Source organism: Ambystoma mexicanum, chromosome 13, assembly GCF_040938575.1.
Source record: "Ambystoma mexicanum isolate Mex_15411 chromosome 13, UKY_AmexF1_1, whole genome shotgun sequence".
Classification (NCBI taxonomy): Eukaryota; Metazoa; Chordata; class Amphibia; order Caudata; family Ambystomatidae; genus Ambystoma; species Ambystoma mexicanum.
The window spans coordinates 675,736,263-675,762,300 of NC_090938.1; the positions used below are offsets into that span (position 1 = coordinate 675,736,263).

A 26,038-nucleotide genomic window follows, 5' to 3' on the forward strand; every position below is an offset into this window, starting at 1 on the left:
TCCTCGGGCCTCCGCTGCCTCGCCTCACCTCCGCTGATGTGCCCGCGTCCAAAGATCCAGGGGGAAGGGGGGGCCCTCCACCCCCGGCCCACGCCGTCCACCCGATCACTCCTCGCGGGCCGGGGGGGGGGTGCCGATCCCCAGAGCCTGCCCCAGGCCCCGTGCGGGTCACTCCGTCTTCTCCTCGGGAGCGGGCCTCCCGAACGTGACCAGCCAGGCCGGGGAGAAGCGGGGGGGAGGGGGCTGACCCCCGGACCGCGGCGGCGTCCCCGGGCCGACGCCGACCCGTTCCCCGCCTCTGTTCGGCGAGAAGGATAGTCGAGGGGGGGGCGGGCCGGGCTATGGGCCTGCCAGGCCTCGGGAAGGGTCCGCCTCTCCTGCTGCTCAGCGGCTCTCCAAGCCGCGCTCCCCTCCCCAAGCGGGGAGTCCCGATCGCGGATCCTCCGCTTCCCGGGGGTCTCGAAGGCCGCTCCTTCGCCCTGGGGGTGCACGGGGGGGCGCACGGCGGAATTGTTGTGGCGTGCCCGCCGGGGGGGCTCAATCCCTTGCCAAAGCCCGGCCACAGCAGGAGCTCCGCACTCAGGCAGCCATTGCCTGCGCGCCCCCTGGTGGCCTCTCCTCTCTCTACTTCTTAAACTGAGGTTAGCTTCCTTCCGCCAGTCTCTAATGACGTCAAATGTCGCAGGGCGCGCTTTCTTGCGCAGCAGTACTGATTCCAAATGCTCTATTCGGGGTATCTCAAAACTAACATTTTTCGGCCATTGCAAATCTTCTACGTGTCTGGTTTGCCTATGCCAAATTTCATTAAACATGATCGCTCCTATCCCATACTTCACATACATCTCAAACGCTGGCGACCCTACAGGTGGCGCAGGCTGGCCTGTTTCCAAAGATTGTCTACCGCAGTGGAAACAATCCCACTAGACAGGAAGACAATTTCCCAGGCATGTTTGATCTTATCCGTACCTTACCCTGGGCGTTTGATCTTGCAACAGCAACTCTCAACCAATATCAGGGCTGTTAAGAATCAGGGCACGACTCACCTGTTCAATCAGCTTGTCTCTCAAGACACAATGAACACCTTCCGATCCCAGCTCGACGGCCTCGTCCTCGATTAGTTTTTCCCGCCTTCTTCAAATTCAACATACACGATGGAGCAAAATGGGGGAGGGTCCCTATTCGGGCACCATTTTTTTGTTAGGCCCTGAAGACCCTTGCGCATGGAAACAAGGCACAATTACCATGCACGAACTGATACGCCAGACACGAGGTTCAATTCCCAAAATCTAGGGTTTATTGCAAAGCAAATAGTCTCAGTCGGCCGACTGGATCTCACGTCTCGCAACGTGTGTCACCCAGACCTCGTGAGACGCAAGAGAGAGAGAGCATTCTACAACAGTGTCATATATACAAAAGGACAATCATAAGAATATGTTTGTGACACATCAAAACCGCCCATAATGTGTCTTCTTGAGCCAGGGTTCAGTGATTGACAAATATGACGAATATGACACCTTCCGAAACGTTTCTTTGTTAATCTATATTACTTCATTTATGCAACAGTTGCAATTTGCAAGATGCAGACCGGATTCTTTGTTACAGAGAACATAATGTACTTGTTCAGTGAGCAAGCTGTGTTCGTAGGAGAAACACATTCCAAAGCATGCTATCTTCTAGTTTCTATTCGTGAACTAGGGGTCAGTCTGATCTAAGAGGGCTCAAAAAGGGGGGCCGTGAGGAGAGTATAATTCATGCCTTTAACTGCCTGTTTCTACAGCTTCAGCGAAACCAGCTGGCACCTGGCTTGGTGATTAAATGCCTCTCTGCTCGCCTTCAAGGACTTGTGGGGGAGGAATACAATGTATTTCTGTACTGCTTTGGCATTTCTGTCTGGGCTGGTCTCTCAACATGTAACTTGTGGCCTTGCTTTGTGCAAGAGCAGAACGAAATTAAATACATTTTTGCAAAGCGTTTGAACAGAAAGCAAGAGAAAGCAAATGGCGGATCACAACGGTACAAAATGGACGCTCTATGGTTATGCTGATGATTCTGTATCTGGCGATGATGGGCATATGATGCGATTGGCATTCGGCCAACATAATATAACATCTATGCTATGGTAGGGTATTTTCTAGACCCACAAATGGGACTAGATACAGACACTTGAAATAGCGCCTAAAAACAAAATAACAACCATCCTTCCGACAAACACAAAAAGGCTAAACCAGCTCCCAGAATATATGAAAAAATGTCCAAGTAGAGCCCTTCCGAACATCTTTTTGAGGACTTGTCTGAACTTACTGGCAACTAATGAGATTTTGGCAATCAGAGGAATGTCCACTTCAAATAAATGCCGATAATGTGGAAAAATAGACCAGGTGGAAACAGTGCGACATTTGATGTTATCCTGTTTGGGCCTTAACAAATTTAGAAACGCTTATTTAGGCCACCTATTTTTCCACCTACAGGTCTGTGAAGAAGAGGACTGGTGGACTTGTTTGATGAGCGGGGAAAAAACATTGTTTGTGATCGCCGTGGCATCATTCTTGCGAAACACTGGCCTGTGAAAGGGAATTAGAAAAGACAAAGCAAGTTGATAGGAAAGGAGGACAGGAAAGGAGCAACTAATGAACAAAGGGAATAACAACACGTGAAGGTGGAGGAAACAAAGTCAATGCAATACGGTCTAAAACATTTTGGGTTTTTTTCTTTTCTTTTAAGATGTTGAGAATGGATTGGGACACATTCCCTGTCAGTTGTTGTTTTGTAAAAATTGTAAATCAATTAAATCAACTAATAATAAAAAATAATAATAAACCAACGGTAGAAATTTGCAAATCCTATAAAACCTTGGATCTCCTTCACATTGGTCGGTGTTGGCCATTCTCTCACCGCCTTAATCTTACTCTAATCCATTTCTAGTCTTTCAGGAGACATAACAAATCCCAAAAACTCAACTCTAGATGAAAGCTGTGTGCCATCCACAGCCCTGGCTTGTTCAGGAATCTCCTCTGTGTCTGCAGCGACCAACAGATCGTCTATATATTGTAGCAATGCACAACCTGTTGCTAGCTCCAGCATATCTAGTTGTTCCTTTAATGCCCTTCTGTAAATACTAGGACTTTCCGTGTATCCTTGTGGAATGCGCGTGAATGTGAATGACCGTCATCCTAAAGTGAACGCGAACAAGTATCTACTATCCTTGTTCACTGGAATGCTAAAGAAAGCATTCTTTAAGTCAATCACGCTAAAGTATTCTGCCGATGCAGGTATCATTGTCAAAATCGTAGTCACGTCTGGTACTAAGGGAAATTGAGGGTTAACTACCTTGTTTAACGCGCGCAGATCAATTATGAAACGATAGGGTACCTCATTATCTCCTTTCTTATATACCGGAAGAATGGGGCTGTTACATGTACTACCTTTCATTTCCTCAATTACTCCCAAGCTCACCAAATCTGAAACAATACTTTTCAATCCTTTCTCTCCATCAACTGACATTTTATACTGTGGAATACGCGGCAACGTGACCCCTTCTTTCAAAATTATTTTTACTGGCTCTCTCTTTAAACATCCCAAATCATTATCATTCATTGCCCATATACAGGTTGGCACCTTACTCAACTCTCCTGGCAAGGGTTTAGACAAGAATTCAGATACCGGTGCATTCTGTGGCCAAATTGTCAAATACACACCATCGGGAGTGCAATGAATAACTGCACCTAGTTTTTTCAATAAATTCAATCCCATAAGGTTTTCCCCACAATTTTCTGTTAAGAGAAACGGACAATGCTCAGTGAATGGACCTATCGTTACTGGGATTGATTGGGACACTGGATTAATTACTGGTGTACCTGCGAACCCTACAGAAATATTCTTTTGCCCTGACAGTGGTATATCTGGAACCAAGTGATGGTCTATTGAACACTTTTGCGCTCCTGTATCTACAAGAAAACGGTGCTCTTTATCCCCTACTCTCATCTCTACATAGGGTCCTTTCTGATTCACGGGAATAGACACTGGTTCCGACCCCTGTCTTGGGCTGTCCTATTGAGTAGTGTAATCGATGTGTAATCACTGCTATTACTGTATTACACATTTTGTTGCGTATCAAAAATGTTCCCATCCCTTCCTCTACCTCCCCCATTCTGGCTACTCCTATGTTGTTGGTTACCCTGGCCCTGATTCTGGTTGGTAGTGTTCTGATGGTAAGCTTGATTCTGGCCTCCTTGGTTACTTTGGTGCTGCTGCATATTATTCCTATTCGGTCCATTTCCTCCTGGGTGCCCCCGGTGCTGTCTTCTCTGACCACCCACATTTCTATTTTGCAAATGTGGGCATTGCGCTCTCCAGTGTCCTTCCTCTTTGCAATATGCACACTGATTCTTTCCCAACGGCCCTCCATGCATATTTGAATGACTCCTTCCTTGTGCGTTCCCTCTCCCTCTATTGTGTCCCGCTACTTGCTGAAGTAGCACTCTTGTCTTCAATAAGCATGCTCTCAAATTCTCCCCCATCTGTTTTAACAATAATAATTCATCAACAATCGCCTTTTGGGTACTTCCTTTCCCAACCTCCTTGCTTCTATACCCAGGTGTGGAAAACATTTCAGCATATTCATTATCAAGTTCATTTTTAAGCGCAAAAAGTCCATATACATGTTCCCTTATTTCTTCATCTCTTTCTCTACAACGTGCTAATGCATTTAAATCTAACAATCGTTGTGGCGGTAATTTCCCAATAAACTGTTTCCATCTTCCTACTAAATATTCACCCATGCATTCCAACACTACCTGTCTTTCATTGCTTCTTTGGAAATCATACATCGAGTCCAATGCTGCCGTCCCATCGTTCCCTTCTATATACATCTCTGCTTGTACTTGCAACTCCCGCTTTCTCTCCTTGCTGATCGCACTACGGTTCACTCCTGTGCATCCACTTTGTGCAGTCCCATCTCTCGCCCCCGTAGTCGAGCTCAATCACGGGTGGGACGGACGGGACTGTGTCTGTTTCTAGGGCGGGAGGTGCGGATGGGATAACAGGAACGGGAAGTGACTGTTGCGATACTGGTTGGCTAATAGGAGGTGCTAAGTGTGCAGTCTGCGGCTGTGCTAGGATTTGAACAATTGGGAAGGGTGCGGGGGTTTGAGCAACAGGAGGGGGCTGCACAGTGGTTCCTGACGCGCTTGTTTTACTTTCTGGTCTTGGACCCCGCTTTGTATCGGTCAACATTTTTTCTATTAAATCATCTACTATATGCAATTCTCGTTGTGGGTATATACTTTCTATGTTCAACTGTTCGCGTCTACCTGTCCTTCTCAGACTCTCAGTCCACTCCTCCTCCTCCTCCTCCTTTTCTTCCGCTATTTTAGTTTTTGATTTATGCCTACCTGCATGTTTCTCTCTACTTCTCCAACGAAGCATAGCTTCCCTTCTCCAGTCCCTAAGGATATCAAATGCTGCGGGACGTGCTTTCTTTCTTATCAATACCTTTTCTAAGTTATCTATTCTCTCAATCTCAAAACTCCCATTGATCGGCCACTGAAAATCTTCTTGGTTTCTGGTGTGCTTATTCCAAATCTCACAGAACATTATCGTACCCACACCATACTTCACATACATCTGGTGGCGCAACTTGGCCAATTTCCAAAGATTGTCTACCACAGCGGAAAAACCCTGCTAGGGTGGACAATACCCAGGCATGTTTTAACCTTACCGTCGGCTAATCAACCTTACACTGGGCGTTTGATTTTGCAAAGTCAACTCTCAACCAATATCAGGGCTATTTCGAATCGGGGTACGACTCACCTGATAAGTCAAATTGTCTTCCAAGACACAATTTGTCCGTATACTGACGCAACCAATGACGTTGTGTCTGCGTATCTTGGCTCTGCCTCGTTTCGGGACCCTCGCCTCCTTGTTCTCTGGATCAGGGATCAGATGTGTGCAGATCTGCAAAGGAGTCTCTCATCACTTATACAGGGCGCCCCGGACACCTTTTGATCCCGGCTCGATCGTCCCGTCCTCGCTGTTCTCTCCGCCTTTCTTATTTTACAATGTACACGATGGAACAAGTGGGGGAGGGTCCCTATTCGGGCGCCATCTTGAAGGGGCCCCTAGGGGACCCTCGCGTAGTGGAAACAAGGCAAATCACCACACACAAACTGATACGCCAGACACAAGGTTGTATTCCCAAAAGCTAGGGTTTATTGCAAAGCAAATAGTCTCAGTTGGCCAACTCGGTCTCACGCCCAGCGACGTGTGTCTCCAGACCTCGAGGGACGCAAGAGAGCAAATAACGTACATCAGTTACATATATACAAAATGGACTTCCTGTAATCAGTCATGACATGTTCATTACGCCCATTGTACAGTTTCTTTGAACTGGGTCTGACGATTGACAATTTCGACGAATATGACACCTTCGAACATCTATTTTATCAACAATATGCAACATTGCGAGTCTGGAGACATATTTCTTTGTTGAACAGAACACAGCGCTTCTGTTCTTGGGAGCAAGCTGCTTACGGGGGAAGAGTCGCATTCCAGGCCTTGCTATCTCCTATTTGCTATTCGTGTCCTGGGAGTCAGCAGGCTCTGCTGGGCTCAGGAAAGGGGGGGCCGTAAGAAAAGCATAATTCAAGCCTTTAGCTGTTTCTTTCTAGCATTTCTATCATATTAACGAGACTAGCTGGCATCAGTGAAATGATTAAATGCCGTTGTGCTCTTCCAAGGCTAAATGCAGGAGGGGATTGGGCATTCCTCTCTGGGCTGCCTACGTTATGTTTCAACAAATAACTCCCGGCCCCGCGGCCTTGCTCTTTCATTTTGAACAACAAAGTAATCAGTGAAGCAGAATAAGCTTTCGGCTAAGCAGTTTTGAACAAAAAGCAATGAGCAAATGTTAGAGAACAAAATGGTGATTCTAGTTACATCAAAAATGGCTGCACATTGGTCAAACTTATGAGTCTGTATTTCTGACATTCAGTACATGAGACGGTTGGTCTTCGGCCAATATGATACATTGTCATTAATCGTGTGGTACCTATTTTCCTAGACTGACACTATTGGCAAAAAGACATATTGCCATGGCTTGGAAATCGTCCATGGACCGAAGCTTGTGACATTGTTGGCGGATGTCAAAGAATGGGTCAGGGCTGAAATGGATATCAGGAATGTTGGGACTGAATTGGGGGAGGACACAGGGGACTGTTCTTTGTGGCATATGGTGCATGATTTGTTGAGTGAGCCATCGGACTTGAACCCACCTTGATGTTATTATACTTCTATGGAAGGAGGGTTGACGATCTTACAAGAAGGAAGGCTCCTGTTTAAAGTTACTGATTTGGGCGGGAAGAACGGGGAAGAGGACATATTTATGGCCTGCAAATTGTACGACCGGAGAAGGGGTCTGTGTGTTGGTTGTTGTATGGACAGATCAGGAGTGAATTGGGCGTAAACTTTGGGTTGAGAGATAAGGGGTAGGGCACTGGGAATTTCGGCAATTTCAATATGGAGGATGCACTGCATCTCTACCTTGTTTTGAAGCTGTTACACAAGAAAGAGAAAAATTCACATGTTTTTTTTAAAAAAAAGAGATGTGTAATGTTTATAATGTATTAAAAACTAGATCCATTCAAAGCCCAGGCGATTTTCTATTGAATTTGACTGATCCCTTCATTTTGCAGATTTGCAGGAGGCATTTCCTCCATGAGCCATACACATGCCCAATGGGATTACGATCTTGGATGTGACATATATGAAGTTTGTCGAAGTTGACTCCTGACTAGAGAAGTTTCTTTAAATGGAAGATATTGTCTAAACCGGTAAGATAGCTCAGCGGATTGAGCGCTCACTACTGTGATCTGTGTGTGATCTGCAGGTCACAGGTTCGAACCCTGCAAGGCCAGCTCAGCCTTTCATTCTTCCAAGGTTAATAAATGAGTACCGACTTCCATTGGGTGATATTGTATGTAAATATGTTCTCTGTAAAACACTTTGGCAAAAGCGCTATATAAATTACACATCATTAATTCAAAGTCCTCACTAGATTGCACTACACACCAACTAACATTTCTAAATTCTCCCTGGAAAGTAGTAATACATGTCACAAAACACCTGCTGATTGTATCCAAATTACTGGGCTTGTCGATTGGTCATTTTCTCTTTGTTCACAGTTGCAAATACACTAGCTGAAATTATAAATATACCACCCACACTAGCACCAATAAAATACCCATTTGAAGACATAGGTAAGACGTGAATTGTTAAGTGGAGGTTCTTTAGCCTAGTATGTCTTATTGCTAGGAAATGCATTTTAAAATCAATCATGGAAGTCTATGCAAGTTCCAACACAGATTGAATGGCTGAGAGTCCTCACATTCATGAATGATACAGAAAAGACTTATATTTTCTTTATTCCTCTGGCCCATTGGCGTAAAGATATATTGGAGATCATTGTGTGCATTTGGATAAAATCAGAAATAGGAATTCTGCTGATGAGCAATGCTGAATATTCAAATAGTTTGGTGTATACACTACTCTGGTCATAACTGTACACAAGGTCTTACGTGGTATGGGTTTATATGGCTTCTTTCAGCATATACATCACTCAATTGTAAACTATACTTGTAAAATGTTTTAATGGCATGTTAGTTGCCAATGGTTCAATAACGTTTTTTAAATAAAAAGAAACACTTAACACTCTCACTGTGGTTACTTACTGTAAACGTCTTTTAAATATGATTTTGTCTTTTAAATAAGAATAATGTTTTAAACATTTTGCAGAATAAAATATAATGCAGTGTATCTTTTCTGACAGTAGGTACTATTCAAAAGCTCATGAAACAGTGAAGAATGCCCTGCCGGAGAAACATGTCATAGATGTTGCTCTTCATTCCGCAGTATAGTCTGTCAAACACATGAAACTACAGAGTCCATGTAGGAGGATGTGTAATTTTACAAAAATGAGTATTGAAATGAGTTTACATCAGAATACATACATAAAAGAAAAACTGGTAGATCATCTGCGTAGATATACAACAATTGTGCTTGTTCTAAGTGTTCGAACAAATGCAAAATATCAACTCCCCCTCCCCCATTCACCACTGTATATAATTTGTATACCTACTAGAGAGAAGGCATTGGTAATTGCTGTCAATTAAAAAATATTTAACAGAGCCCACAGAAGTTGGCACTGGCTGCCTACCATCGGCTGGAGAAGCAGGTCCAAAGATAATATAGAGCAGCCTCGCCTGATTAACCATTGGCCATGGCTTTAGGAGACGCGTCAGCCAAAATGCTGAATCACTTCTATGAGCCCAGTGATCCAGAAGGACATTACGACAGAATAATCGAATCCGTAGCTCCAATTTACGTGCAGAACCTGAAAGGAACATAAAATAACACATTACAACACACTTACTGACAGCATGCCCAGCCTTGAGTGCACTGTACAGTAGAGGATATGGGGGGCTTGTGCGCTCAGTAGACAATATAAGAAGGGACCAATTTTGGTCAGCCATAATAAGTGCCGACTCCATAGTTGTCAATGCAGCTGTTTTTAATATTTGGAAATTGGCAACTCTAGACACACACAGAAGAATAAATAAGATGATATGATCCGTATGTTTAACACGAGAATATTTTATTGCATGCTATAACAATGATGTTTGATATTCTATTTAAATTATTTACTGATAAATATGAATGTTTATTTTTGTTTATTAAATGTGAAAAAGTTTGTTCTTAACGGAATATAAACTGAAGGCACGATAAAAAATAAAAACATTTTTTAAAAAACCACATTATTTTCCTGAAAGGTTAATTATGGCAACTAATGTATTACATACAGATTAGGTATTCTTTTTTATATTTTCTGATATTTATAGTACAAAGTTAGCTTTATCTTATCAATATCCGGTATGGAGACACTGGGCCTCATTACGAATATGGAGGTAATGAAAAAAGGAAGGCGGAATGGCATTACCGGCATCGTTAACGGGTCCGGGCCATTACGAGCCGACAACCCGCCAATACCGCCACCGCCCATACCGTGCCCCTACTAATCAGCATGCGCGCGTACACACGCCCCTTCATGGCGCCAATACCGGGATGCCGCTAACAGGAGGCCATCACAAGTTACACAGGCATGCTCTTACTGGCATCCCGATGGCAGTAATTAGGGCCTGCACGACGGCGGCAATACAGGCATTGTGGACAACCCGCAAATGGCAACCTGCAGTGCAGGCAACTGCCAAAGGTGCACACAATCACCACAGGTGGAGTCAAAGGAGCCTGTCCCAGTACAAAAGTAGTACACCCACACACCACACCACTTCCTACACCAAAATGATCCCACTAGCTGTTGCAATCATGGGGCTGGAGGACATGCCTGTACTGCTACTACAACAGCAATAACTACAGCTACAGCTACAACAACAGCAACAACTACAGCTACAACAACAGGCAGCACAGAGGAGACGCAGGAGGTGAAGGAGGGTGAGATAGGCCAAGCAAGTTCAACCAGTGCAGCCAGTGGTACCACGTAGGCAGCCACCAATCCCTCGCATCAGGCCCAGTCCATTCAATCTAACCCCATAGCAGATCCACACCATGTACCGGTTGGACCGGGACACCATCACCACCATAGTGCACATGATATACAACGACATTGTCAGCCTCAGAGAAATACACACTGCCATCCCCCCACTACTAAAGGTGGTGTCTGTGCTCCACTTCATGGGCACAGGCACCTACCAGCACACAGTGGGGCAGATGCATGGCATATCACAACCACTCATGTCCTGCATGCTGACCCAAGTGCTTGATGCCCTCCTGAAGCATGCAAGCATCCAAATGTACCTACCACGGACTGGCCACGAGCTCGCTGACACCAAAGTAGGCTTCCATGCACTGGCAGGCATGCCCAATTGCGTTGGTGCCCTCGACTGCACCCATGTAGAATTGGTGGCCCCTCATGCCAATGAGGTGGTGTACCGCAATCGCAAGCAATACCACTCCATCAATGTGCAGATGGTATGTGATTCCAGCAAGATCATCACACATTGTTGCGCCCGATATCCCGGATCTACACATGATGCCCTGGTGCTGCATAACTCCACGCTACTACGTTACATGGAGCGACATGCCGGACGACGTGCCTGGCTGCTCGGTAAGTTGCCTGACTGGTCCATGGCAGTGCATCAGGGTTGTGAGGTGGGGGGATGCATACTCCACCTGGGTGGGATTGTGGGGGGGGGGAATGCATACTGCAATTGGGTGGGATTGGGGGGGGAATGCATACTCCACCTGGGTGGGATTGGGGGGGCGATGCATACTCCACCTGGGTGGGATGGGGGGGAATGCATACTCCACTTGGTTGGGATTGGGGGGGAGGGAATGCATACTCCACCTGGGTGGGATTGGGGGGGGATGCATACTCCACCTGGGTGGGATTGGGCGGTGAGTGGACAATACACTCAGAGCTAAACACTGTTGCCTGAACATCCCAACCTGAACATCACACATCAATGCCATATTTAAGACCAATGCCGTACATCATTGACAACATGCAAGACGCACAAGCAGACCACCATGGGTATGTCAAGCGATGAATGACTAAACATGATTACAACTGGGCTAATGGCGCTAGTGTGATTAGGTACAGAATAGCATACACTGCAATTATGGGTGGCAAGACATCGTTACGCATCCACAGTACATCCGCATCAGCATGCAAGTGAACACCCTGCATTATCTGTACAACGCAATCCACACTAGCAGACCATAGTGCAGTACACAAAGCATCAAATGAACCTGTGTACATACATACAGGGACATGTGCATGTCGACACCAAATAGCTGCAGCCATGGTTGTGAATCCTAAAGATGTCAGCTCAGATTGACTCACACATACTTCTTTGTGCTCCCATGCAGGTGATGGAGGCTATCCCTTGAAGCCGTGGCTACTTACCCTGTGTGGAACCCACGTAACAGGTACGAAGAGAAGTACAATCGGGTTTATACCTATACCCGTGTTGTGATTGAGCAGACCTTTGGCCTGTTGAAGGCACGGTTCCCCTGCCTAAGCATGTCTGGTGGAGCACTTCTTTATGGTCCTGAGAAGGTGGCAAAGATCACCATGGCCTGTGTCATGCTGCACAACATGTGCATCCGGAGAAATGTACTGTTAGGCAGAATCCTGTGCAGTTCCCTTGGGGACCACTGCAAGAAGATTAAGACTACAGGAGTAAGCAGTAAACCCAATTGGTAGCAGTCTGTACCACCCAGATTTACCTGGTAGCTGTGGCTGAGCAGTCAGACTTCTCTCAAAAAGAGTAAGGCAGTATATAGAGTATACACAATAGGGCCAAAAACACAGTGGAACAAGCAAATACTGACCAGAGCTTTGTATCAAAATTATATAATTATTTATTTAAAACACGCTTTAGGTAATACACTAACACTCTAAATCAAAGCAAGTTCAAACACAGTCAGATAAAGTATAAACACCTCCCTTAGTAACTATTAGACAAGTCAGAGTTAAAACACCACTATTTGTAAAAAAACCCAGATGTGAGCGCGTAACCTAGATGGCACTCCAATAGTTGGGTTAAAGGGAGAGAAAAAGGCAGAGATAAAAATAAAACAGTTCCCAACACTTTTATAAGTCCAAAGCAAGTCAGTGAAGGCAGTATACACTGTAGAGCCAAAGTTCATAGGCCAGGCCCACTTTAAATGGAGCAAAGCAAAATGTGCCTAGGATCACACGGTTTAAAATGCAATAAAAGTCTTTGCAGAGTGTTCAAAAGAGGTTGGGGCGGTTCAAGAAGTAAAGTTAGAAGGTCTGGGACCAACCCAGTTGGAAAGCCAAGGATTTAAGAGTCACCTTTAGCAATCCAAAGAAAGGGAGGCCAGGTGGAACACAGTACCTTAAAGAGAGAGGAAGCTCCAGCGGCGGCAGTTGTTCCTGGCAGTGGATGCAAGTCGTGGGTTCGACCAGGGGAAGAGAAGATCTCGTCGAGGAGGAACCTTGTAGTCGTTGCACTTGCCAGGGAAGAGACCAGCCGCGGAGTTTGTCGGTAAAAGGTGCGTTCCTTTTATTTGCGGTCAAAGTGGTGAAGCTTGGCTATCCGGTCGCCGGGGTGCTTGGCACGGGCGAGTCGACCAAGAGACGTCTTTGGAAGGCGAAGTGGTGAACTAGTTGATCCCACCAGCTCAGAGGGAGAAGACTCTTCCAGCAGAAGATCTCCTTGTCGTTGGGAAAGTGGTGAGGCCGTTGCAGCAGGGCTCCACCGGTGGTGTTGTCGTTGCAGATGGCTCAGCTTCTTCCCTCTTTTGATTCTTAGGTCCTGTGGCGACTTCTGAAGGTCCAGTCCCAAAAGCCCTGCTTTTATGTAGAAAAACCCCCATTCAACAGCCTAGCTGTCACTCAAACATGCTAAGTGGTGAGCCGAGCGGCTCACCACTGGGCCAATCAGAATAGAGTGTGACTTGGGTTGCTAAGGCAACGCAGTCCAGGGTGCCAATTCCCCTCCCCACACATCCTGTGGAACCCAGACAGAGTGGCACCATTTGGAGGGCTTCTGTGGAGAAGCCCGCCAAAAAGTGGAACAAAGGGCTCGACCTTGGTTAGAGTTACAGAGACGGATACGAACGCCATTTTATAAAAGAGTTCTGGAAAAAAGACCCAACCGTTGATTTAATATTAAATAAGTAAACCGGCGGTATCTTTAACATTGCACCAAAAAGTGGTGCGTTTAAAATCAATGGGAAAATCCCATAGGAAATATTCCGGTGGAATATTTTGCGTGGTAACCACTGCCACCAGCCAGAAACTCGACAAGGGGGGACTGGACAGTGCACCCTTGGAAACAGACCCAGGGGCAATCGAATTAACCCCCCCCAGTACTTCCACAATATGATGGTTTGCACTGGTTCTCTTCACAATTTTGGACTAGTAAAGTCAATGGTGACTTTACATGCCCTGGGCGACAGTAGTCAGTCCCAGGGTATGGAGTCTATGTTTGGGGGTCACTAGGACATCCCTGTGTTACTGCACTGAGGGTGCTGTGCAACACACATGAAAAACAGATGATACCCTCTGGAGTAAAAGACCCCATAGCCCATAAGCACATACAAAGTCAAAGACATACCTCAAATCATGCCTAAGAGTGGGAGGAAAAGAGTCTCACTCTTAGCAGGAGAAAAAACAAACCCCAAAAATCCAGCAAAGCTGCTGGGGGACTCACTAGGTTTGGGAAATAAGCCTTATAAGAGATTTCTCCCTAACATGTACCACTGCCACCTGACATTGACATGCATGCACCGGGTGAGGATGATGAAGATGATGGAGAAGCAGCACCCCTGCCAGTACGCGATGCACAAGATGGCCGTGCTGTACACCAATCACTGATCAACGATTACTTCTGAACCACAGGGATGTTAATGGACATGTGTCAGTGCTACTCTGAGCACTGGGGCCGTGTGGACATGGACACGGGGTGTGTGGGGAGTTGGGCACTGTGCGCTGTCATGAATAGAATGAACACACACGAAATGAACAATGCCCAGGCATTAAATGATTTTGAACACAACAGGTGTATTAATGAAAATTACAACAGTGTGCCTCCTCCCTCCACCACTCGCACGCCCTTCCCCCTCCCCCTCCCCCAAAACACCCAACTCCCCATATCCCCCAATTAACACCCCATACTCCCAATAAACACCCCACTCCCCCAATTAACACCCCATACACCCAATTAACACCCCCTTAATCCCCTCAATACCACCAACATCACCTCCCCCCTCACACATTGTCATCTCACACTATTTCCGGACTTTTTTGTGTCCAGGGGCAGCGTTTCTGTCTGCCTTGCACTGTGCATTGTCATCCGCACAGGGCTCGAGGGAGCGGAGCTTGCAGGTGTGGACGATGGGGTGGATGCGGATGGGATTTGCACCACCGGTGCAGGTTGTTGGTGCTGCATGTGTGCGAGCATGCTGTTTAGGGCCTGTGTGACGGCCCGCAAACTGTCACGGATCATAATGGCACTTGCATTGATGGCTGCAATGGTCCCAGCATTGTCCTCCCAGATCTGACAGCGTGTTTCCTCGCCCTCCGCCACATACTGGCACACCAGCTCAAGCATCGAGTCCTGCCGGGCCTCTACCCTTGACAGGCATGCCTCCATGTCATTGGGGGCTGTGGAGGTAGAGGGTGCTGCAGCTGGGTGTGCAATTGCAGGGCTGGCCTCTGGGCTGCTTGTGAGATGCGGACTGTGCAGTTGAACCGCAGAAACCTGCATGGGCCTGGTCGGTGTGCCCTGAGTGGTGTGCTGGGGGTTGGACGGGGGGCTTGGGGTGCGGGGACATTCCACATGGATTGTGCCATCAATGTCCTCGAACTCCTCCGCTTCAACATCCACATCGCTGAGTGGGGCTGTGGCTGCTGCCTCACCCACTGAACTGGTGGCAGCGGACTGCGTGCCATCAGCCTCCCCTTCAGCTGTTGCTGGCAGCTCTGTATTTGCAATTCCATCCGCTGCTGTTGTCCCTTCATCAGCCTGCCTGGCCTGTATAGGTGTCCTGGGTAGCAATCTGGGCCGCAGTGCTGGCCTGGAGGTGGAATGCCTGGTGCCCTGTGGTCTTTCCCTGGATGTAGATGCCCTTGGGGCAGTGTCCTGACTTTCACCTTCTGCATCAGAGTGAGAAGTAGCTGAGCAAAGTGATTGCGGTGAAAGCGAGTGAGGTGAGTGATTGCAGGGAAAGATTAAGAAACCGGGAAGGGGAAAAGGGCGGTTCTTACGGTGAGGAAAATGTTTGTGGCGCAGGTTTGGCTAGGGTGCTCTTTTTTGTGAAATCAGTTTGGGCAAATTGGGTTGGAGTATGGAGACTCTGTTGAATCATTTGTGTGAGGTACTTCCATGCTATTGTCAGAATTCCTCTTCACTGGTTGACCCCGTAGTGTAGAAGATGAATTCTTCCCACTAATGTAACCCTCTGAATGGTACCAATCACACATACAGAGGGATCAATTAATTGAAAGATATATGGAATTCCCGTCGAGACCCACGTAGCTGTAGAAGGAAGGAAGCACAACTAGTATACAAGTAGACTTTTATGCTTGAAACAGTTACTAACACTCCTTCCCCAATAAGCTAATCAAGGGCCGAGCTAATCTCTGAGCAGGAGTCATAATTCGTAGTAAGTATTGCAAAACAGTAACCACCCTTCTGATCACAACCCCTTAAGTACGAGACTGCCAAGAATACTTTAACTGTACAATAACTTCTTACCATGAATTCCGATATTGATGTACCCGTATTCACTGACACATACTGGAGAAACGAGAAAATCAAACCCCGTATGTTTTATGAGTAATCCTTCAAACAGAAAGTTACCTCTCCCGCGGAGCAGCAGAGTCTGTGTTCGCCGGACGGGTAGCGCTCCCACGTTGCAGCAGAGGCTGTCCCCCGGCGCAGCGGAGGCTGTGTCGCTGGACGGCGAACGTTTCCCCACGGTGCAGCAGAGGCTGTATTTGCCGGACGGGTAGCGGTCCCACGTTGCAGCAGAGGCTGTCCCCCGGCGCAGCGGAGGCTGTGTCGCTGGACGGCAAACCTTTCCCACGGTGCAGCGGAGGCTGTATTTGCCGGACGGGTAGCGGTCCCACGTTGCAGCAGAGGCTGTCCCCCGACGCAGTGGAGGCGGCGTCGCTGGACAGAACGTCTCCCACCGTGCAGCGGAGGCGGTCCCACGACGCAGCGGAGGCTGTGTCTCTGGACGGCTAATGCTACCACGTAGCCGTGATCGTACCGAGAAGGAAGATAAGTTAACTTAGAAACGCAATCCTTTTAACAAACCGGGTCGTAACCACACAAGCAAAAACAGGCCAAGGAGTAGACAAATGCAAATCCAGGGACGGAAGACGAAGTTAAAAAAAAACCAGGATATCATCGAAGCACCGGAACAGACAAGGAGGATCCGTAATCAAGGTCGGGTTCAATAGCAAGAGTCAGAAAACCAGGGAATCAGGAAACAAGATCAAAAACGAGGAGCTCCCAGAAACAATACTTGATCAGAAGCACCGAACAAGCAGGGAGGCGGTGTTAAGTAACCAAGAACACATGATCAGCGCCGTGACCCAGCACGTACGTTGCGCCTCCCTAGCAACGTATTGCCTAACTTCCATGGCAACCTCCAGCCGCCTCGGAAAGCCGGGTTCAGAAGTATTCGTTTCTTGGTTGCATGAAGCGTGCGTAGCCTGGAACGAAACCTTGCAGGCATAACAGCTATATGGCGAACCTTCTCAAATACCATAGGGAATGGCTGCAGGAAACTAAGGGTAAAATGCTAAATTCTTGGCCTATCGAGGGAACCTATGCTACGGGGATACTGGAGAACTTGCATACTTTTTTTTAACTACGAGGCACAAGGGTTCAAAATTAGAGAAGCAGTTACATATCTTAGAGCTTTGACGAATGTATGAAAAAGGCAGGAAGGTGTCAAAATCTCAGAGAAGGGGCCGAAAAAGGAGGGTGCAGTAATTCCTTCTGCACTGCCCCCATATGGGTGCTATCCTATATCGCCCACAGAGGGGTACACAGACCCTGAGTTCGAAACTCCATTTTCCCCACAGGCCACTCCAGCGGTTGCGAGATGGACACATGTGATGCCCCCATCAGCTGCTATGCCTATGTAATGGCATAGCGAAAGTGGAAGGGTAACTTGTTCAATGGTTAGAGCTACAGAAAGATTGAGAATGGAGAGCGGAAAAGGAATAACTCCCCCCAACTGCTAGGTTAACAGATAGATTAAGGGTGGAAGAATGAGAGAGAGAGCGAGACTGACAGCTAGAAGAGCAGATGGAGGATCAAGAATGAGGGAGAAGGAGGAGGTTAGGCCTGTTCCTGCTAGGATAGAGGATAGGCTGCGAAGAGTGGTAGAGACACAAGAACAGGAAAACATGAAAGAAGTGCTGATACTAGCGGAGGAAGATGTAGAGCTGCTACAGCGGCAAACTGATGAAGAGTGCGAAGAAGAGAGAAGACATGTAGGGGATGTAGTAGAAGGAAGGTGGCGGCATGGGCAGGTTCTTAAATTGGATAAATTATTTATTAAAGCGGTCAAGGTGGATAAGGAGAACAGGGATACTGCAACAGGTGCAGGGTTTGAGCAGGGAGGACGGGAGACCGCACTCTTAGTGCTGAGTATGCTTCCGTGCATGTAGAAGCTTCAGGGGATGTGATAACAAGAGTAGAAGAGGAAGAGGAATGGGATTCGGATGTCGAGCAGAGGGAGCCGGATGTAGCAGCCCTACCACCCGCTACAGTAGCAGCGACAGAGAGTACATCATGGGGTTTTGGACGTGCCAGGGTACTACAGCGGCAGTAGTAAGTAGCAGTATCTGTATATAAAACCCAAGAAAAAAAAATGAAAGGAAGAAACTGCCAAATACGGCATTGGAAAAAAACGAATCCCAAAAATGTCAGTCAATGGGAGCAGAGGTTGCGGGTGTCCCCTGCTCCCCTTGATCGACATTCCGGGTCTTCTGGGGTGTCCCCCTTTTCCATGAAAAGGAAAGCAGACGACAAGCAAAGTTATAAAAAAAATGTTGTTTTAATGAAAAGTACCCTGCAGCGCCGGTTCCCACTTTACTGTGTGCGCCAGAAGCTGAGTGAGGGGGTGGGGGAGTCGGAAATGTCGGCGGGAGACAAAAACGAAAGTACTTTTCATTCAAATAACTTTTGTTTTTTTCTCCTTCAGACATTTCCGATTCGATTAATTCATGTAAGTAGCAGGGGAGAGATGGGGGAAGTCCCAGTAAAAGCGGATGTCACTCATTTTCCGTTGCTCTAGAAGGGCCTGAGAAGAGGGCGTATTATGTCCCGTGGTCACACATGGACCAGAATAACTTGATGAAGACAATCCCTTCACTTGCTGCAGGGGTGGGGTAATGGATTTATGCATTAGAGAAACATACTGCCGGTTACCCATAGGGGACATAAACAGCTTATTCACAGCCCTAATGGGGAGCGGTATCCGGGAGTTCAGTTGGATACAAATGCCCACGATGGAGCAGCTGTTAATAAATGCACGGCGCAGGCATGGGGGCCTTGCGGATTATGTATCCCATTATGCCTGATATCAATTCAATTCTAGCCAAAACGATGAAATTGGAGGATTATCCTGCTGCACACATCCAGATAATTCAGGAGATTTGCAGGGCAGAGATGGGAGAAGCGTGGGACAAGAATGTAGCGATGTTTTACCACATGCTAAAGAAGGGACTTCCCAGGGAAGTTCAGCACAATCTAGATAATGTGGTAGGGATGGAGGCGGCATGTACCTTGCAATGCCATACGCTCCGACCGATGAGTGTGGGAAACACCGGGCTGGCAGGCAAATATTCAATCATCATTGTTTTGAATATCGAACGAAAGGAAAGCCTTCAGTGCTTTTGAAATCTGAACAGTGTCAAAGCAAGTACTTTTGAATAACAAACGAACTGACAGTCATTTATAAATACATTTTGTTAGGGAGAATTCTCTCTTTAGGCTGAATTTCCTAACCTAGTGAGTCCCCCAGCAGCTTTGCTGGATTTCTGGAGTTTGTTTTTTCTCCTGCCAAGAGTGAGACTCTTTTTCTCCCACTCTTGGACATGATTTATGGTGTTCCTTTGACTGTTTATGTGTTTTATGGGCTATGGGGTCCTTTACTCCATAGCGTCTCATGTGTTTTTACTATGTGTGTTACACAGCACCCTCCGTGCAGTGACACAGGGGTGTCATAGTGACACCCCACCATAGACTCCATACCCTGGGACTGACTACTGTCTCCCAGCGCATGTAAAGTCACCATTGGCTTTACTTGTCCCAAATTATTAACAGAAACCGGTACAAACCATCATATTGTGGACGTACTGGTCGTGGCAATTCGATTGCCCCGGGGTCTGTTAGTCGAGGGGGCATGTCTCCGTCTCCCCTGATCGAGTTTTGGCTGGTGGCAGTGGATACTACTTTTTATATTCGACCGCGAATATATCCCTTTGGGAGTTTCCCATTGTTCGAGGCTACCAACTTTAATTATTTAATTCTCATAGCCTCGAACATACCGCCGGTTTATTTAATTAATATTAATTCGCCGGTTGGTATTTTTTGCCAGGACTCGATTCTAAAATGGCGTTTGTGTTCTCTTCTGTGACTCCAACCCAAGTCGAGCCCTTTGTTCCACTTTTTGGCGGGCTTCTCCACAGAAGCCTCCAAAAGTGGTGCCACTCTGTCTGGGTACCACAGGGGGTGTCGGAGGGGGTTTAGGCACCTTCGACTGAGTTACCTTGGTACCTCAAGTCGCACTCTTGTGTGATTGGCCCAAGTGGTGAGCCGGCCGGCTCACCACTTAGCATGGTTGATTGACAGCTAGGCTGAGTGAATGGGGGTGTGCTGCATAAAAGCAGGGCTTTGGGGACTGGAACTTCAGAAGTTGCCACAGGACCTGAGAATCCGACGAGGGAGAAGCTGAGCCGACCTACCACGACGACACCACTGGTGGAGCCCTGCGGAACCGACTCACCACTTCCCGACGACAGAGAAGATCTTCTGGCTGGAGAGGCTTCTTCCCCTGACTGGTGGGCACAACCAGTTTACCTTCTTCTCTTCGCACCCCAGCCCGGCTTGAGGTCAAATTGCCCGTGCCAAGCACCCCGGCAACCGGATAGCGACTTACCACTGGACCGCGAATAAAAGGACAGCTCCTTTTAACTGAGAACTCCGCGGCTGGTTTCTTCACTGGCAGTGCAACAGACTCCTATCTTCCTCCCTGACGAGATCCTCTCTTCCCCCGGACGAAGCACCGACTTGCATCCGCTGCCAGGAACAACTGCCCCCGCTGGAGTCTTCTCACCACTTTAAGGTACCGTGTCCGCCAGGCCTCCCTTTCTAAAGATTGCTACAAGATAATAATAACCCCTTAACCTTCTGGACTGGGCTGGCCGCCTTGACGCTCTAACTGGTCCCTTTCATTGGTCCAACTCTTTTTGAACCTTTACAAGACTCTTGTGCACTGCAACCGTGTGACCTTGGACACATTTCGTTTTGATCCCCTTAAAGTGGATCCGGCCCACTGACTCTAAACTCACGGTGTTACTTTGCCTTCCTCTCTTGTTGTGTTCGTGAAAAAGTGTTGGGATCTGTTTCAATTTATTCTCTGCTTTTCTCTCCCTTTTAAAACGAATTATTAGAGTGCCATCTACGTTAAGCGCTCACCGCTGTCTGAAAATAAGTGGGGCTTTACTTAAGACTTGTCTAATATTCTTCTAAGGGAGTGTATATCTTTTAGTGACCATGTTTTTGAATTGCTTACTATTAGTGCCTGTGTGTTTTTCTAAATGTGGTTTTAAATAAATAATTATATTGCTTTTACACCAAGCCCTGGTCAGTGTTTACTTGTTCTACTGTGTTCTTTTGACCTATTGTGAATACTCTGTATACTGCCTAACTCTTCTTGAGGGAACTCTGACTGCTCAGCCATAGCTACCAAGTGAATCTGTGTGGTACAGACTGCTACCAGGTGGGTTTACTGCCAAACACCTGTAGTCTTAAATCTTTTGTAGTGGTCCCAGAGGGAACTGCAGAGGTTTCTGCCTAACACTTTTGAATACAGAACAGAGCCAAAGCAAGTACTTTTGAATGACGAACAAACTGAAAGTCATTATAGATACTTTTGAAGCCGAGCAGAGCAAAAGCAACTTTTGAGCACTCATGAGTGGAGTGCAAGAAAGGTGGTGAAAGTAACGGATACCATGCACTGTATTACTGAAACACAAGTATTGGCTAAGTCAAGATAATACCCAGAAGGGTATGGTATGAGAAACCAAATATTGGCAAGAGCCAACAGAGATCAAGAACCTGCATGTTATGAGGACAAATTGGCAAGAGCCAGGAGTAACCAAGAAAAGGGACTCAGTTGCGTGACCTGTAATGGGTGGACTGTGTGGTCTGACAACTGTGCCTAGACTGGGGATCCTGTATGGAGAAGCCACTGAAAGTATTGAAAAAGACCTTTGTTTTGCAACAGCCTTTTATTTGAAGTTGAAATCAAGATATTGAACTGCCTATGTGAACAAGTGAAAAGTACCAATATTGAAAGAGCTGGGAAGAGTCCCAAGGAATTGTATAGTTTTGGGAAAGCTGAACGATTTGAACTCTTGGTGGAGACTCCAGTATCTTGTGAACTATTTTGAACTTGGGGAAGGGGAAGCTGATTACAAGCCAAGAGCTGGAAGAAACTCTGAACTTTATTTTGAACACTTTTCATTTTGATGCTGACATCCCTACACATTGTATACAGTTAGTTATGAGGGCAAGTATAGGTTTTGGACACAGACAGACAATTAATTTGGACTTCCTGACACAGACTTTGCTTTGTTTTCTTTTGGTAGGGAAATTGCACCTTAGTATAGGGCAAGTTAGGCCTTACCCCATCCTGAGTTTTAAGTTAATAAAGCTTGTTTGTTAACCAAACTTGAACGTGTTGTCTATCTTCACATGGCACAAAAAGCAGAGGCTAAGGTTGACCAGAATAAATTGGCAAAGCTATGTTTAAAAGGGGCAGTAATTACTAACTCTATGGAGGAACAGCAGGGGCAATTGGGACATGGTGAATCAGGTCTGACACAGGGGTGGATAGACAGGTATGCTCACAGTCCAAGGCAAATGAGAGGGTCTCCGAGGAGATGGGGAGGATTTCCACAAGGAAGTGAGTCATTTGGTGGGTTCGGAGGAATGGGTCTCCGGTTCAATGGACCGAATGGAAATAATTATGGAGGGTTTATGGAATTCAGTGTTGGTCGTGCGGATGGTTGGGACACATGTTACGAGATTGTTGCAGTTTGTAGTACGTTAACATGGGAGCTTAGCAAATGCAATCCAGACACTGCCATATGCCCCTGGCTCTGTGCAATCACAGAAGCCACGGGTTGAATAAAACCCAGCAGCAGGAGCTGCACAGACCTATGGGACCCAGCTACTATGCATGCACAAGCATCGGTACAGACATGGGAGAAAAATCCTTTACCCTTAGGAACGGTTACTCCCTATACTGGAGCAAGTGTTTTTGGAGGGAGTCCTTTTTCACTCCCTGGTGCCAATATGTACCAGGAGTAGGGGAGCCCACAGGGGTCTCTGATGTAACTAGTCCTGCCCGCTACCACCAATCCAGAAGAGGAACCCCATATAGGTGTGCAGGTAGTTGATAGAACGTTCTCATTTATGGTCAACACAAGGGCTACAAAATCTTGCATTAAGGAAGGTGAGTTCCCCTTGTCAGGCAAAACGATGGACACAGGGATTTTCTGGGGTTATCATGTTGGTTCCTTATACTGAAAATGTGCATATTAAGGTAGGAACTCAAAATGTATCTGCCCCTTTGTTGTATTGTACAGACAACCAAGTGAATGTTTAGGGAAGAGACCTTTTGAGCAAGCTGCAGATGTAGATTGCCTTTACCGAGGAAGGTATAGTATGTTCAACCCCAGATTTGTATCCTGTAAGAGAAACGGCATGTTTGCATGCATATTGGTGCGACAGCGCAATAAGGGGGATACCTGTACATTCAACTTTGCTTCTTATGGATTAATGGTTTTGTTGAGTTGGGTTCCTGGGATCAGAAATCAGACATGGTAGGTACCAACTGAGTTCTTGTTTTAGTCTGTTGCACCACCGGAGTTAACACAAGGCTCAATTGTTACGATTCTCTTAGAGGCAATAGTGATCAAGAAGAACAGGATGGTTCTCTCAGGCACAGATGAGGAAGGCGGAGAATGGCGCATAGCTCTGTGCATCGATCCAACCTTATTGCTAAGGGGCGTGTCCCACAAGCAACTGTTCGAAGACACAGAAAACAGGAGAGATGGTTTTTGAAATTGGAGTACCTTGCCAAATAGCGATAGAGCAAAATGAAGTAGCCCAGACCATGCTCATCGTTAAAAATACATTGCCATATTGCAAGGAGGATTTGGAAAAGTTGCCGGACCATTTATGGACTAGCAATCCTCATGATGTAGGGCTGCTACAGAGTGTTGGAGAAGTGTGAATAAAATGTAAACCTGGTGTGAGATTACCTCGGGTTAAGCAGTACCCGATGTCTACAGAGGCGGACGATGGGATTTAAGAGACCATTATGGCGTTGTTGAAGCAAAGCATAATACAACCTTCTGTATCCCCTTACAACATGGCCATCTACCCTGTGAAGAAAACAAAGGGGTCCAGTTGGAGGATGGTCCAGGATCTGCGTCCCCTCAATAACATTGTTGAGGTGGAATTTCCTGTGGTACTGAATCCTGCCATCATTCTCTGTACCATCCCTACTTGGTCGACCCACTTCACAGTGACTGATTAAAAAAAAAAAACATTTTTCTCGGTTCCCTTACACCCTGATTCTCAGTACCTAATGATGTTAACGTATCGTGGTCAGTGATTCAAGCACATGAGGTTGCCCCAGGGGTACTGTGAATCTCTGAGTGTCTTTAACAGGGTGGTTCAAATGGATTTGGGGAATTTAAATGTGTCCAGTACTGTAATTCAGTACTTGGACGATTTATTCATTTGGGCAGTGTCGAGGAGATTCAATAACTTCTCATCCTGCTTGCGGAGAAGGGGTACAAAATGGACAAAGACAAATTTCAGTACTGCCAGGCAGAGGTAGTATATTTGGGGCAAGTAATATCACCCGCAGGAAGGAAGGTTATGCCAGAGAGCTACCACAGTTCAAAATATGCCTCAGCCAGTCACAGTGAGGTACTTTCTGTTGATGGGTCTTCAAACATTAATCAGGACACTGTTGAGAGACATACAGGTACAGCCATTATAGGCTTTGTGGATGGGGAATACCGGGTCGGATTGAACAAATGGTTGCCTTCGCATTACTTCATGCAAGCGGCGGAACTAGTGGCACTTATAGAGGCGCTAGAAATTAGTAAAAGGAAGGCAGTCATTATTTATTCTGACTCTTCGTATGCCACCTCCACTGTGCATTCGGGTTATCAAGGTGGCAGAGAAGAGGGTTTAGGAGATCTGACGGGACCCCTGTCCAGCATTCTGTGGGGCTATCCAGACTAATTGAAGCATTATTTTTGTCCACAGAGGTAGGTTTAGTTAAATGCGCTGTGCATACTAACCATACTAATCCAACATCCTTTGGAAACGATGCTGAGGACAAGGTGGCAAAGGAAGCGGCATACTTACCGTTAACAGATTCCCAGAAAATGGAAACCGTATCCCAGCAGGTACAGTTGCCAGCCCCATACACCGCAGTCCCAGTGCTTCAGATTATAGAGCTACAAGAAAAAGCCCCTAGAGAACAAAAGGAGCTCTGGGAAAAGAGAGAATGTGTCCTCTTCCACACGGATTTGCTGTGGAGACAGGAGTTGACGGAGAAGGTAGTAATGCTCGTAGAACTGCTTCTTTTGGCTCTAGAGCAACTACATTACCCGTTGCACACTTCTCAGCAACAAATTGCAGCAGAGCTGCACAAAGAATGGTTTATACCAAACCTCCAGGAACAGGTAAGTCGATTTGTAAGGAACTGTGTAGTTTGCAAAGAATGCAATCCTGGAAACACCATGAGGTCAGTAAGGGAAGTCTTGCCAAGGCCGTCTGGGCCCTTCAGGGAGCTCAATGTGGATTTCATAAATATGATCACGGGGTGCAACAATTATCAGCACCTCATTGTGGTTGTTTGTCTATTATCCCGGTGGCTTGAGGTGGATCCCTGCGTATATCCTGAGCAAGGTTTCAGAAGAGGGAGGCATTTCCACAGTGGGGAATTTGTGAGGTCTGAAAATCCAACTATGGAACCCATTTTTTAATGCCTTGTTCACTGAAATTACTTCACTTCTGGGAATCAACCACAGGTTGTGCTCTGTATACCACCGGAAGGCCAACGGGATTGTGGAGAGACTAATTGGGGTCCTTAAGGCCCAGTTAGCAAAAGTCTGCGATGAGTTGAAAAATTCCTGGTACCATTGCCTGCCCCTAGCACT

General features: G+C 46.6%; 1 protein-coding gene across 1 annotated transcript in view; it reads right to left on the reverse strand.

Moving 5' to 3' along the window:
• FBXO47 (F-box protein 47) overlaps nucleotides 1–26,038 on the reverse strand; it is a 1,436,412-nt gene that overhangs the window by 257,814 nt on the left and 1,152,560 nt on the right. The window contains exon 12 of the mRNA XM_069634700.1: nucleotides 9,209–9,385. Coding sequence (XP_069490801.1) covers nucleotides 9,209–9,385 — 177 coding nt within the window. The remainder of the gene's footprint in view (nucleotides 1–9,208; nucleotides 9,386–26,038) is intronic.